Raw genomic sequence first — 15,591 nt, forward strand, 5'->3', positions numbered from 1 at the left:
ACTGTCAAACCGTGCGTCAATAAATTCTCTCACAGAAAATATGTCCATACAAAACAAATATTGGAAAAAAAAATATGGGTTCCAAATCGAAATAAAAACTATCCTATCTCTCAAGTTGAGACTCAAGACTAAACTGCACTCCATGAAGAAATCCCCGTTTGAATCCGTTCATTAGTTTAGGAGTCCATCGCGGACAAACAACGTGTCACGTAATTTATATATATTAAGATTTCATTAAAAGTAATAAAGAATTAACTGTCGGAGCTAGGAAGCGGAGCCTCTATGAAAAATTACCATGATGGAGTTCCTGATACAAATTATTAACCGTTTTAGATCCATTAGATAATTTCGCCTCATATAAAAATAATATATACACAAAACATGGAAACTATAAAGACGTCACAAATTTTTAAATTAAGAATGTTATAGTTATCGTGCGAAAAAAGTTTTTCACAGCAAGCAGGCTTAATATTTATTCAAAGTGGCCAGTGCGTTAAACGGAATTTTACATTTAAAATACCCATTCTTAATGCTACTACGTCAATGTATTATAATTGTCTTCACTTTGTCAGATTTGAATTACTGCATTATGATAAGTATCAGTTATGCGATTTTATCAGCGTGATAATTGATAAGATTTGTTATATAAATATATACAATTCGTATTAATTCCTCGTTACAAACTTTATAATTGTTTTGTTTATTTTGTCAAGTGTTATGATTGTGTTAATAGGGTAATGAGTAGTGAGCATAATACATTTTAATTTAAGTTTATTAGTCAAAACGTTAATCAAAGGGAGTCTTATGTATTTTGTAAGAACAACTCTAGGTCCGCGTCGGGCTGTGAATATCTCATAAACTAAATTGCAAGACTTGGACAGAGAGAGAGACTTTATGCTATATATGTATTGACTTACAATAAAGAACTGGACTCGCAATCACGCTCAAAAATGTCTGAAACAAAACTCTGCCTACGCATCTGTAAGGCTGAGTTTTCGTTCAGTTGTGTTTTGACCGCGCTTTGATTACAACGCCACACGAGGACAAAGTGTTCAGTGAAAAACTGTCCAAAAAACAGCATATCCTAACTTTAAAATTATGGAGTGTCGTTATTTAAATAAGTCATATAAACGTCAAGTTACAACGTTTTTAATCATTGTGCTAAACAATAACATTTCACTTGGTAAAACAAAATACATCATCGACGATGTACCGCTTCGCACCTTCATCAATGGGCTTCTAATGAGCGTATACATTATGAAATAGACTTTGCTACTAGGACATAAGGTGTTAATTTGAATGAATGTTTCAATGTTATCTGTATATTCTTGTGTATATAATATTTTCATCTCAATATAGTCATTTTCGACGACCTTTTATTAGGCGATTTTGAGTCTAGTGGTCTATAGTACGTCAATGTATATTAGAAGCCATTTAAGTGAGTTCCTAGTGGAAAAAGTAAAAATGTTATTTTGATATAACATGCGTACCTACTAGTTATTTATGCAACTGTTATGTAATAAGGGGTATTAAGACACGAATGTGGGCTTATCTAATATGATAATACTATCACATTCAGAGTGTTCTAATACCTAATCATCAACAGTTGTATACAGGACTTTATCTACACCCATAATATGAATCCTCTATAAAAGATTCTGAAACAGTTAGCTTACTGCTAACATTCAAAAAGCCAGTCCTAGTAAACATAATATCATCTAAAGGAGTGTTATTATGAAAACGGATGATATAATGTTGTACTGAATTTCATTACAGCACTCGTTTGGATTATGTTATGGTCATTAGGGCATTGGGTGGTTTAATGTTGGCAATAAGTAACTGTTTTAGATTCTTTAACAGGGGATTGAAAGCATGGTATAGATAAAAAGTCATTTATGCGTGACTTAGAACATAATTAAAATATCATCATAAAAGTGATACTTTATTATTAAACGATTATAAAACGTTAGATATAAAGTTCGAACCGTTGCAGTTGTCACCATTGTTGCGGTACACATAACTCAGCTCAGCAGGGCGTGTTAGACGCTGGTAATGAGATCGACTGAGCTATATGCGCACGCGCAATAGTGATACATACTATGAGACTATTGAGGCGCTTTGAAGACCTGGATTGATGAGGTGAAATAAAAGGCCGTTTATCAAGTTTGATAATAAAATACATATTATGTTTTGAATTATAAATATATTTGAGTGACAATAACATAACATATTGCATGTTACACCTGTTAATAAAATAAAATAAAAAATAAAAAAGCCTTTTATTCCCATACTAAATTACATAATTAAGTTAAGCTAAATTTAAAAATTAAAACAAACTTATAATTATTGTTAGTAAACTTAACTTAAGACTAATATTATAAGAATTTAAAAAGAGAATAGTTTTATGTTAGTATTTTTTTTTTCTATTTCTTAATAATAAATGTTTAATTAGTAGTATGGGCCCCTCTTTGGGTGAAGGCCTCCTTCATTTTTTTCCACACTATTCGGTCTTTGCCCAATATTAGCCAGTCTTTTCCAGCGTATTCAATCACATCATCAGCCCACCTCTTACACGGTCTTCCAACTTTTCTAATGCCCACCGGCCCTTTCCATTTCGTTGTAGTTACACCTGTTAGTTGAGTGTAATTATTAATCTAATGTAAAAATTAAATGTAATCTTCCGAATAGTATAAAAGATTGTTTAAATCAAGATGGATGCGTAAGAACACTAGAATTTTTAAAAAATTATAGATTTATATAAATATTTGTAAAATACCGTGGTCGCTAATGACCTTGTTGTTAAAAAGCGACCTTAAATAAACGCAATAAAAAAAACATTGCAACAACACTTGGTAAACGTCATGAAGCCACATCAGTTCCTAAAGGGGTTTTGACATGGAGAGAAGAACTGATAAAAAAAACTCCCAGCCCATCTTTTATATCAAATAACAGCTTAGCCTATATAATATAATTTATACAATGTTAGCTGGCCTAGACAATTAATTATTACTGTTCTGCCGTCTGTCTGTCAGAAAACTGTATATGTCGTATAGCAACAACAACAATAGCTAGACAGTTAATATTCTGAGTGTGTGGAGGTATCGAGTTATAATTAAAACGATATGTTCAGCTTACAGTCACTTGAAAGTAAAGTCAAACTCCTAAGTATAAAAAATACGGTCATTCCGCAAAAAAAAGTATCTTTCGAAACTCTCAAGGGATTCAAAACTTATATGGTTTTTCCGTTCACCTACAACTATGAAATTTGACAAGTAATACCATACTACTACAAGTATAGGAAGCAATCCGAAAAGTATACATTTGCAATTAAATCATAAAAAAATGTACGGAACTCTTGGTAGGCGAGTTCGTCTCGCACGTGTCCGGTTTTTTAATCCAACCGCGTGTGTGACAACTGACATGCCGTGCAATTTCTTTCTAAAAAGTAACCAATGCAAGAAAGCCATTGTACGAAGAATAGAACAGAACGAAGCCAACAAAATTATCATAAAAATTTTATTTTTCAACTATTAAAAAATTCTTTTTTTTTTAAAAAGTAAGGTCTGTTACCTCTACCTACGCCTCTAGGAGTAAAATACAATCAGGTATTATTTTCGGTCATAACATACATCTAGCCTAAACTGCTCGAATTATCGGGGACCCAGTGCTCTGTGAAGGGCTAGATAACTTGACATTGCGTAGAGACGTCGCTTCATTGTGTGGCTTCTACCGCATTTATCACGGAGAGTATTACGAAGAGCTGTTTAAGCTGATTCCTGACGTCGAATTCCACCTTCCCACGACACGCCGCAAATAGGATATCTTTCCCATCATCTGGATGTGTGGCGTTCCTCCACAGTGCAGCTTTCAAGGAGCTTTCCTCCACGTACCAACCAAGGTGTGGAATGAGCTTCCTTGTGCGGTGTTTCCAGAACGATACGACATGGGTACCATAAAATAAAAGCGTCTACATTTTTTTAAATGGCCGGCAGCGCTCTTGTGATTCCTCTGGTGTAGCAAGTGAAGTGAACCCTCGTTTCTTCCATAAAAAAACTAAAAGTTATCACCTTAATTAAATATTAACGTTTTTTTTTAATTCCAACCTTGTATAATGCCATTGACTTAGTCACTATTACAACAAATTCATTACAGTGACAACTGACATACCATGCATTTAATGTATTAAAAAAAACACAGCAATGCGAAGTATTCAAGATTGAATGAGAGTATGCTCGGCATTACAAAATGCTCTCACCAATAAACATAAAAGGAGACAGACGTATGTATGTCAGCGGATGCGCCGGTTGCATTCCCCACTCGTGTTCGATGCCAATTTATATACCTGTTGCGATTTGTATGTTTGCTCTTGACTTACACTACACACTACAGTAATATCTTTACAATTAGTTATTTTGAAATGATATTCCTCACTTCTGGGTTTAATTATACAAATTACATGTGTAACCAATATTTTTGAACGATGCGGGACTCGAACCCGCAACATCTCGGGTTCCGTCCGAGATAATAAACTTTAATTTAGGCTCAAACTTACTTATTTTAAATTACCGTATCTTACATATTATCTTCGGAAAAAGTAGGGCTCGTGAGAAGAAAAATGAAAAAACTCAACGGCCACTCTTTTCAAATTTCAATCAATAGAGTATTTTACACTGACTGTAATAAACAATACAAAATAGTTACTTATACAGCTGCTCGGTTCAGTGAATCTCCTGTTCGACCAATGTTGTAATAAGTTACTGTCAATATGTTATTTCTGCTGAGGGCTCGGTACTTGGCCTATAACAACGATGGCACTCCACAGTCTACTTGACATGGATTTGAACCTTCGGGTCTTGTATCGAGGTTGTTCTTTTTGGGTCTCCCATTAGGGTTAAGATAAGTGTTGCGTGTACCTATCAACATAGGTTAACGTTACGGCATCAGAAATTAATTCAAATACATCTATTGTATTGTATTTGTTTATGGAGTACAAGGAATAGTTAAGTGTCTTATATAATTATAGAATACTAGCTGACCCGACAGACATTGTTCTGTAAATATTAAAAAAAATTACTCTTTTAAAGGAATTTGCCAATAATATTTCAAAACATCAAGAATTATTTCGTAAAAAATGGCACTTGTTGTTATAATTTAATTGTTTCACAGCAGAACTGTCGAACTATGCGTCAATAAATTCTCTCACAGAAAATATGTCCATACAAAACAATTAATATCGGATATAAAAATAATTATGGGTCCCAAATCGAAATAAAAACTATCACTATCTCTCAAGTTGGACTAAACTGCACTCCATGAAGTAATCCCCATTTAAATCCGTTCATTAATTTCAAGAGTCCATCGCAGACAAACAACGTGTCACGTAATTTATATATATTAAGATAGGAATTTTCATTTGGAGGCGCCATTTTCCCTAACGTCATTTTATGTTAAGATTATGATTATACAGGCAGATGTCATTGTTTATCTAAAACATCACCTTACGTCTTACCCTAGTCCAGAATCCAATATCAAAAAGATAAATAGTTGTTTCGCATCATAACAATGTCAGTTTTAAAATAGCCGCCATTTTGCGTAAATAATCCGTGTTGGTATTTATTTTGAAAAGCTCGATATAGCGAAATACAGTACGGTTCTATACTTATTCTATCAGCTTTTTGTGTGGTGTACAAAAGACCTAGCCTAGACCATAGGGCCCAAGAAACAGTTTTTTTTCTAATATGTTATAAATTCTCGCCTATAAAATGAAAATGTTTTATTAATAAGCTTTTACTTTTCAGATACAAACCTTCGTCAACGCAAACGGACGTGACAAGCCAATCGACCTGACAACAGTGTTACCGTGACCTCAACAGACCATAAGTGACAATTGTTTGGAACCAATCTCGGAAGATTGGATGTGCCATGGATGACAGATAGTTAAGGATGGGATAATGGGAGTTGGGTGTGGTGCTTGAAAATGCCGCATGCGCACTCTAACTCCGCGGCGAGCTCCGGAGGCGATGACCTCGGCTCCACTGATGAGGTCAAGGTGTTCAAGGACGAGGGGGACGGGGAAGACGAGAAGAGGAGCTCCGAGAACCTGCTCGAGGAGAAATCTAGTCTCATTGATTGGACTGAGAGTGAGGTAAGATAGAGATATAAAACTCTTACTATTATGTACAAGATCTTTGTTGCTGAACTTGACAGTCAAATTCTGACGCTAAGCTCGAATAGATTTGCTTCAATGCATATAGAATTAAAGCTTCTTACCTCCTGTTGAGCTGATAAATAAATCTACAAAAAATTAATTATCGATTACCGGCTGCTGTTTTACCGACTTAAGGATCAAGAAAAGAGCATACTCCCACCTTAAAGGCCGGCAACGCATCTCTTGAACCGTGGCTTTGGGGATGTCTTGAGGCGGCTGCCTCACCACTCCCCATCACGTGAGCCTCTTGCCCTTTTGCCCTCTCTTATAAAATAAAAAAGGTGTTCGTCACATGTCAGTTCACCGCGACCTTTGTCAACGCCCTTACTAGATTAGTATCACTTGTTATTTTATTTCTAACACTATTATAATGATTAGTAAAAATACTATTGTGGTCTTGGAAAATAATTGGAGTTGAAATCTTAATATTCTCATCATTTTTCTCAGAAATCCCAATAGAATATAACATTTCATAGCATGTTGGTGGTCCGCACTTCCTCTAACTATAACCATTAAATGTCTCATTTAATTATTAATACAAGCTTTCACAAACCTATACTTAAAATGCGTCACGCGGCGCTAAGCATTAACGCACCAAATTAATTATATCAGACGAATACGGTCGGTGCCGCAACGCAATAGGTGTCAGAATTGCGTGAATAGTTTTGTATAGTAGTTGTTTATTGGTTTTGTAGTGGTAACCTCAGCAGGTGCCAAACCCAGGTAGGTGCTATTGACTGGGTTCCACGTATAATGGCAGTGTTTGTTGATTTGTAGGCTGAACATCCTTTCGAACGTCTCCAATAGACGTGAAGTTATTTTTTTTAACTTTGTTTTCAATAGTGGAATTTTACCTATCATCTTTTTCGTACTTAGGTCACTATAGCTTATATAGTCGCTGTTTTTTTTATTTATATCATTGAAAAAATTCAAAGTGACTCTTGACGGTTATTAAAAAAATTTAAAACTTAGTTTGTTTTACTTTCGGAATTTATTCACAATGCGTTGTTTCCATTATATGGAATATTTTCGAAATGACAAATAAATAGCCAGGATGAAACTCGTTTTTCCCACCGTTATTGTTGAAGATTGCATGACAAAGTTATTATAAGTATATATACATACATTTAAAATTTCTTATCTACCTTCATGTAAAAGTTAGTCACACGGAGCAATTAGTTATACTGTGTTACGGAGCTACACAGAAGCGCCTTACGATAGGAATTTTTGATAAAACATTTACCATTATCGTATTTACTTATACAAATAAAGTAATATTCATGAGTGTGTGGAACCCAGTGAACGCATGTTATAAGCGTAAACATACAGAGTCCTATACATATTTTGTAATTATATCTAATGATGTGAAAAGAGTAAGCCTATTTGGCGTTAAAGTGACATAACACGAAATGCTGAAAGACAAGCTTAATTCCTGATAATGATACAATATATTAATTAAATAGAAAAATCTCGTTATATTGTTCACTTTCCATTGCATTAAGAAAAAGTAGTTTATAAGTATTAGTTTAACTAGTTTTTAGTTTTGACGCACACGAACCCCTAAGTACTTCAGTGAGGATCTCCTCCATCATTTTCTGTTTCTCTGTTTTTGCACAGATTCATCCAATATATCCCAGCAATTCCTGTAATATCGTCAGTCCATGGTCATTTTGGTCTACCAACCTTTCATTTACCCAGTAGTCCTTTCCACTTAGTGGTTCTTATGTAGTTATGTGAGCAGCCCATTGCCTCTCTTTTTTAGGCCTTGCGAGTGCATCTGTTCCAAATTCCTGTTTCTAATTTTACTGCAGTTTGTGAATTTATTATCCACTCCTGCAGAATCTCAACTTTTGATAAATGTTCCGCCATTAGCGATGATGGCTTATCTAAATGATCGAAGATCAAATATTTTTTTCAACACATAATGTCACATAACAAAAAACTACTCAATTAGGAATGAAGAAAACAGTCGACGATAAGATGGTATCGTTGCGGATGTAATTGTAATCGCAAATCGTCCGTGAAAACAAACAAACGAACCACAAGGACCGAAACTAAACATAACCCAAAACAAGAAAAAACACCAGGTACCCCGAACATTCGACATAAATTACTTAGTCATTGTGCTCTTCCAAAAACTCTATTATACTACGGGATAATACTGCTCTACCTGCATAGAGGTATTCCATCTATGAACGCACAGCTTTTGTCCACGAATTTACCTGACGCTTACTGGCAAGTGCAAACCTACGAACACCTACAAAATCAGATACATCTCCCCTCTGTCTCATTCATATGTAAGCCCGACGTGTGCGATAAGGATGGAGTGTGTGAGTGATTTGTTGAGAATGGACGTATTACAGTCACGGATCGTATAAATATTGGATTATATTTAGGTGCAATTCTGCTTTGTATGTCATAATAGCGACGATTATCGTACGTGATGCTATTACAATGCTCTTTGTACGTACAATTTTCTTTCGAGTTTCGATTTCTTTCGATTACAATTTTAGTTTGTGAATTGGATTGTGATCGTGTCTGGCTTTTACGGGCGTTTGGGTTTTCGTTGATGTCATTATAAATGTTTGTTTGCATGTTGTATCGCCATATTGATTTTTGTATATATACAACATGGATTTCGATGGCCAGTATCAATAGACTAGAGTTGTATGCTTACTTTTTTTATGCATATGTCGTAATCTGAGATGTTGTGCTACGAATTTCATTCTTATTTGTAAATCTACTAGAAAATTCCTTTAATTGAATTAACTTGAAGTGTCAAAATTCAAATTTCATTAGTTTGATCTTTTCAATATCTAGCAAACATGACAAATTAACGAACGCACTGAAAATATATTCCCATCGAGTTGCTATCTGTTTCTCATTCAAGTTAAGAACACTTTATACTGTATACCTTACATTTTATGTAGTTAAAATAGAAAAAGGTCAATGTTACTTAGTATATGTAGATATCTTAATATGATATCGTTTTGAATAAATTAAGTATATTGTATTCTTATAAGTTGTCGTATCAGAAAGAAGACTCAGTTTATTATCCATGATTGATGTTTCGAAATATGAACATTGAGTACGACTGGTATATTGGGTGCAGCAGCACCTTACAAAAGAAATCCATATGTACTTACATACTATCGTTATGTTAAAAGGCATAAAAGGCATTTATTTTCTCAATATAGGTTCCTTTAGAATTCTTTTTGATGTCATTTCTAATATACTAGATATAAAAACCATAGATACAATAGGTATGGCTTACAAAAGTTCGCATCAATATAATAAACATCTATAGATATATGTATAACAACTAGTTCCTCTCGCTTGCTGCAAGTAATAAAATAAATAATTATTATTTACCGATATTAAAAAAGCCCGGCCTATTTTGTATGATTTTACCACATTTGAAGGACCGCTACGTCGGCTTTATTTCGACCAATTAAAAAGAAATATGGCCACACGTTATTTGTGGTCTCTTTTGGACTTTCGACCTCCGGCAGTCGTCACCTGTCCGTCAATTCGAATTTAGTGTTTCTCTGTGTGTAATCTGTTTCTCTGTGCCTCATATACCCAGGTACGCTAGTAAGGCTATTATGATCTGATAGCTATTCAGTCAATTCGAAAAAAAAAACTTAATTAAGGTTATTATCGCCAATGAAATAAATCCAACTTTATCTCGACCGTGTATTGTATTCGTAAGTCATAAACTTTAAGATGTCAATTTTTTCTCCCGTACTCATTATAAATGGTTCCATGCAAAATGTGTTCATAAAAACCGGCAAAGCGTGATTGAAGTTGTCAGTGCCGGTTCCCTAGCTGTGTAACTCAATGGGTGCAAGTTTTTGCTTGGCTTATTGTTTTTGCGACAAATATTTCGTATGTGATGACGTGAGGTCAAGTTTATATGCGCTAATTGCATGTTTCATGCTAGTTTGATGGCAGCATCGATTTCTGTTTTATTCATAGGTATGACCCGGTTACATTATCTCTGGACATGACGTCGATGACTGTTTGATTTGACGTGATGATTGACGAAGTGCGCAAAACAAACGTCACGAGATTATTATTATTAATAAATTAACAATGATTTATCTTGTCAGTGCTATATTTCGATGTAAAGGTGTTGTGTTAGGACTTTTTTTTTTAGAATTTGGGTAAAGTAAAGAAAAGGTATTTATTTTTCTGGCAGTAGGTACTATTATGACGACACAGAATAACAGAAACTACAGAACGTTTACAAAACTCAAAACATAACAATAACAAAAGCAATATCAGTGATAAATATAAGTAGTTATGGCATGAAAATATCACTAAATGTACCTAACGCTAATGAAACTGCAAACTGTACTGACGCAACAGGACGAGCGCAAGGGGTGGAAAGGAGAACGGGAGGGGGCACCACGTACCAGCGAGGCCCAGAGATAATGTGTGTGTGTAGTAACCTAAGTTCTGTACACAGATATAAGTTGAGCTGTCGCTGGAGATGTTTATCACGAACCAGTAAGACAAAAGACGCCTATTAGCTAAACACCTGTCACCGACACAAAATGATAGCAGCCTAGAATATAAATCTTGAAGGCAATAAGAATCCACACCTAGGCATAGCCTGTACTATGGGCAACTCCAACGATATATTTACTCATATAAACTCGTGAACAAACATCCATCACTCTTCAAATAAATGTTGCTATGTGGGTTTTTAGTTATGTTACTTCGTTTCGCACACTGCTCAAGATCATTATACGCATTTTATCATCGATAGCAATAAAGGAGAAGTCTTTAATTGACAGCTGTAATTGACAGAGTGCGTTTTAATACTATTGTTGCGATAAGAATAAATAGTAAAAATAAATATATTGAATTCCAAAATCGCCTCTACACAAATTAAAAGAATGTTTATTTTACAATAAGCACATAGTGTTATGTAATCGTTAAGTGTAACCAGGCGATTATTCCGTAACTAAATGTATTCAAAATATTGAATGCTCCTCGTTTGTTCTTTAAAAAGTTATTGATGTTATTTTACTGGTTAGGTAACATACTTTTGATACTAGTTTAAGGTTTGTCATATCTGTAATAGTAACGGAATAATCGCCTACACTTAACGGGTACACCCTGTATATATTTTGTACGATGGTAAATAATTAATATAAAGTTGGAGTGCAATCGATATTAGTCAGGCCAAATTGTATCAGCTCGAGACATAAAAAGTAAAAGAAGTGCACTGTACATGTGCTCAAGCGGATTCGTCTAAATTTAGCGAACAACGATCTCCTGTTTCGTTTGCTTCCGTTCACAGTATTTAAATATTAAATTTGCTCACTTGTTTATTTTTCTGTGAAAAAGGAGAACAAACAAGCGTACGGGTCACCTGGTGTTAGGTGACCACCGCCACCCACATTCTCTTGCAACACCAGAGGAATCACAGGAGCGTTGCCGGCCCTAAAGGAAGGTGTACGCGTTTTTTTAAGGTACTCATGTCGTATCGCCCCGGAAACACCGCACAACGAAGCTCATTCATTAATAAAGTAAGTAGGTACAATACTTCGTATTACGTAGTTATTTCATAATAGATAACACTCACTGTAATAGTATTAGCATATGCGGAGGAAATATAATTAGTATCTCAACTCGACGTAAAGAAAAAATAAACACAAAACAACGGCCTGGGATTCAAATAAAATTCAAATATACTTTGCTATTGCGAATTTCGTCAAGGTATTAAGTTTGAAGTATAACTAAAAGTACTCTGTGGTATTTAGTACGCAAAAAATGACATTGAATGAAACCATAGACTCACCACATGACTGATGACAAGTTGTCTCGATTCGATTTTAATTAGTTAACGAAATACTATATTCCTAAAAATCGATCTTTTTAATTAATGAACTAGTTGTATATACCGCAATCAGATCAGAAAGGGGTCTGGTTAGAAGTGGAAGAATAAGAAGGAATTCTTCCTTTGAAGATAAGGTTGTATGATAATTAAACACTCAATACTTATTCCATACGTTCACTGAATAATTAATTTCCTTCTTATTATATCTGTTCTTTCTAAATAAAATACAAACGCTTATGAATAATTAAACTTAACAATGATTTAACTTAGCACAGACCAGTGAAATTTCAAAGTTATTATTTTACATACGGTATTCGCATGCGTAGGCGCACGACATATACCTAATTGCGATCTATGAGTATACCGATTGATGTAGGCTGCTATGTCATGGATGTAGAAGTACTGAATGTGACACCTCTGTTAAATGAATTGGTTGACAGAAATATCGTATTACTTACCCTAAGGTGACAACCACGTTCGTGTTTTCTTAGATTTAGTTAGATTCACAGTAAAAGTAATGTTCTAAAGAGTTTAGTAAAACAATGCATCAAGATAATGGTGTTGAATAAAATAAGAATCTACCACTCCATAGGAAACTACAAAATTACGGAAATAATGCACTCAATGGTCACTCCCTTAGTTCAGATTAGTACGTTATATATCGGCAAAATATGTAGTTGTTGTTTAGACTTGAAAGAGTATTCTGTGTGTAGGTAAAAATGTTAGACCGTACCTACATACTTAATCACATGGAAATACTTTTGGTCCAAATGTTACTTTCTCGTTTGTCTCTATAGACACTGTACCTAATCTGTTTACATACTGCGATTAAAAAGGTCGATAGCGACGTTAGCTTTTATTTAATAGTAATAACAGTTCTATGAATACAATTATAACTGTTGCACATTCTAGCATAAAAAAGTGTGTGTGTACTTATGTATGCACGCAAGAAGTTATACTTTGGCCTAACGAAGCAAAAATCATTAAAATGATTTATTCCTCGTGCTAATCTACGTTTTTTGAAAGAAAAACTTTGTAAAAATCTTGCAAAGATGGCTTTGACAATTAATTATTAAATAATGAATAGGGCTGTATGGGCTTGAACCCTTTGCCTGTCCTAATAATGGACGAAGAAATCAAAAATAAAAAACGAATGATGCAAAGGTCTGAAAATTTTAGGAACCAACTTCAAGCTGTTACTTTTGAGTTACAGTGACGTGCGCGCATCTTAAAATTTTACTCTCATCATGTTTTCATGACGCGCCTAATGCAGTATAACTTCAAAAACTGTTACATTATAAATGTAGAGTATGTCTACTTTAACGTGATACTGCCAAATCTGTGGTGTGTCTTCCACAGAAGCCACAGTAGGAAGAATAGAATAGAATAGAAATGTAGAGTGGCAAAACTAAATGAAATCAATAAGTCTCTTCCATCAATACTAAGTCCCAGATGTCTAGTTTACCTTCACGTAATGCATTAGCTATGCAAGTTTAGCGCATTTGTTTGCAATTTATAGATACGGCGAAGCGGCGTTCAGAACGGTTATGAATATTTAATTACATATTGTCACAGACTGGATTGTGTTCATAATCTGTAGGTATCGTATTACTGACTGACGATCGTACATTTGAACGCACAACTTGAATCACATCGATAGTGGATACATAATTTTATCTATTGTGATTTTTAAATATTCTTTATCTTTTTGCTGACTGTACTAAAATTATATTTGGCATATGGAGTTAATAGAATATGTTAATAGTTAATGGATAGTTCCTACATTCATATCACATAAGTAGGTACTTACTTGAAGTTGCGGCTATCTTGAAGGCTGGCAACACACTTAGCATTCATTTGTTGTAAAAGAGCTCGGGAATCCGTGATAACGTCAACTATAGATCTTTACTATACTCGTAGATTTATGTATAAGTGTTGTGTATTATTAATATAATGATGAAAAAAACAATGAAATAATCTGGATTAGGTAAAATAATAAATAATAAAAATAAATATATAAATAACAGAAAAATATTCTGCCAGTAGGTACTATTATTGTCACACAACGGTAATGAAACTGCAAACCATACTGATGCAACAGGACGAGCGCAAGAGGTTTATTCCGAAGCGGGAGGGGGCTTCACGTTCCAGCGAGGTCCAGAGATAGTATTGCCGTGTAGTAGTAGGTTCTGAAACGCACCAGTCAAACAATAAATAAATAAAATACTAATTTTAATTGTGTAAAATTCCATTTGTTCTCACTGTATCACTTCTTTCTTCACCAAATAATACTATTTACAAATGCTTGATTGTTGTTGAAACACCAAAAACGCTAAATTATTTTTTGTATAAATTTTCGGAGTTTCCCCAATATGCCTGATCAGATCCCATCTGAATTTTTTCCAAAACAATGCAGGTTTATTCATTGTTAGGCTTAGATTAGTTGTTGTTTAGTTAGGTTTGATGGCTATGAGCGATAGAAATCAAATAACACCATAAAACAAAATAGATTATTTTGAGAAACCCTTCTTTTTTTGAATTGCCTAAAAAAAGATACGAAGTACTTATCAATTTAATTCCCAGATTTAACAGTAGATACGATACAATTCCTGGATTTAAGGATATTGTGAAATTTATTAAATTAGGCGTTACTTTGCGGAAATCCATAATTATACAAATGATTAAGTTTTCTTTAGTGTTAAAGAAAACTTAAAATTTTAACAAATATTGGCGGAACTAACACTAAAGAAAACTTAAATCATTTGTATATTGTGAAATGTTTATCGAGCAGGTTCAATAAAGTTTTGTCGTGACGCGATAAGATTATTTTGAAGGTAATTACAACGAATTATTGTTGATATTGTGTCGAGTTATTTACTATGAATAATACATATATCTTCTTTATTATATGACCAGGAATTCTGAGAGCGATGTAGAATAAAAGTATAGATTGATATAGTTATTGACAATAAATTGTAGGGAAAGAAAGAAAAACATGTATTTCACAAAACACAGGATAAATAAGGTAAAAGAACAAAACTAACCGAAAAACAACGTATTAAAATAATGATTTGAAAAATAAATTGATGATAAAATAAATGATATTGGAGAATCCCTGTGCAGTGCAGGAAATGGGTCACTGACTCAGGATTATCTGTGACACGGCCGTAGCTATGACTGGTTTAGCCAGGGGTTAGAGAGTTTAGGCTAGGGGTGTTTGATCGTGTAGTGTGGATGGATGAAATGAAAAGGTATGATGCTTAATAAGAAGATTGCAAATATAAGTCAAAATGTTGCAGGCAGTTACAGGAAAGGCCAATCCAGGTTTACGTTCTCGGTTAGATCAAGGATGCAGTGTAAGTGGCCACCATAAGGCTATAAAGAATAACAGAACATGTATGAAAAGTTTGATGCGAGTTGGAGAATCTGGAGAAGAATATTAGGAATGCCATTCCTGGAGGTATTTCATCCTTGAATGTGTGTCAGGAAGATAGGCTTGATTATGTGTATGTTTAATGATATCACTTATACG

At 34.3% G+C, this 15,591-nt stretch overlaps 1 protein-coding gene across 6 annotated transcripts in view; it reads left to right on the forward strand.

Moving 5' to 3' along the window:
• Positions 1–15,591, forward strand: part of LOC126970087 (protein pangolin, isoforms A/H/I/S) — a 179,284-nt gene that overhangs the window by 24,400 nt on the left and 139,293 nt on the right. For all 6 annotated transcript variants that reach the window (XM_050815806.1, XM_050815807.1, XM_050815811.1 and 3 more), the window contains exon 2: positions 5,799–6,145. In XM_050815806.1, the coding sequence (XP_050671763.1) occupies positions 5,978–6,145 (168 nt within the window). In that variant the 5' untranslated portion in view covers positions 5,799–5,977. The remainder of the gene's footprint in view (positions 1–5,798; positions 6,146–15,591) is intronic.

Source organism: Leptidea sinapis, chromosome 20, assembly GCF_905404315.1.
Source record: "Leptidea sinapis chromosome 20, ilLepSina1.1, whole genome shotgun sequence".
NCBI lineage: Eukaryota > Metazoa > Arthropoda > Insecta > Lepidoptera > Pieridae > Leptidea > Leptidea sinapis.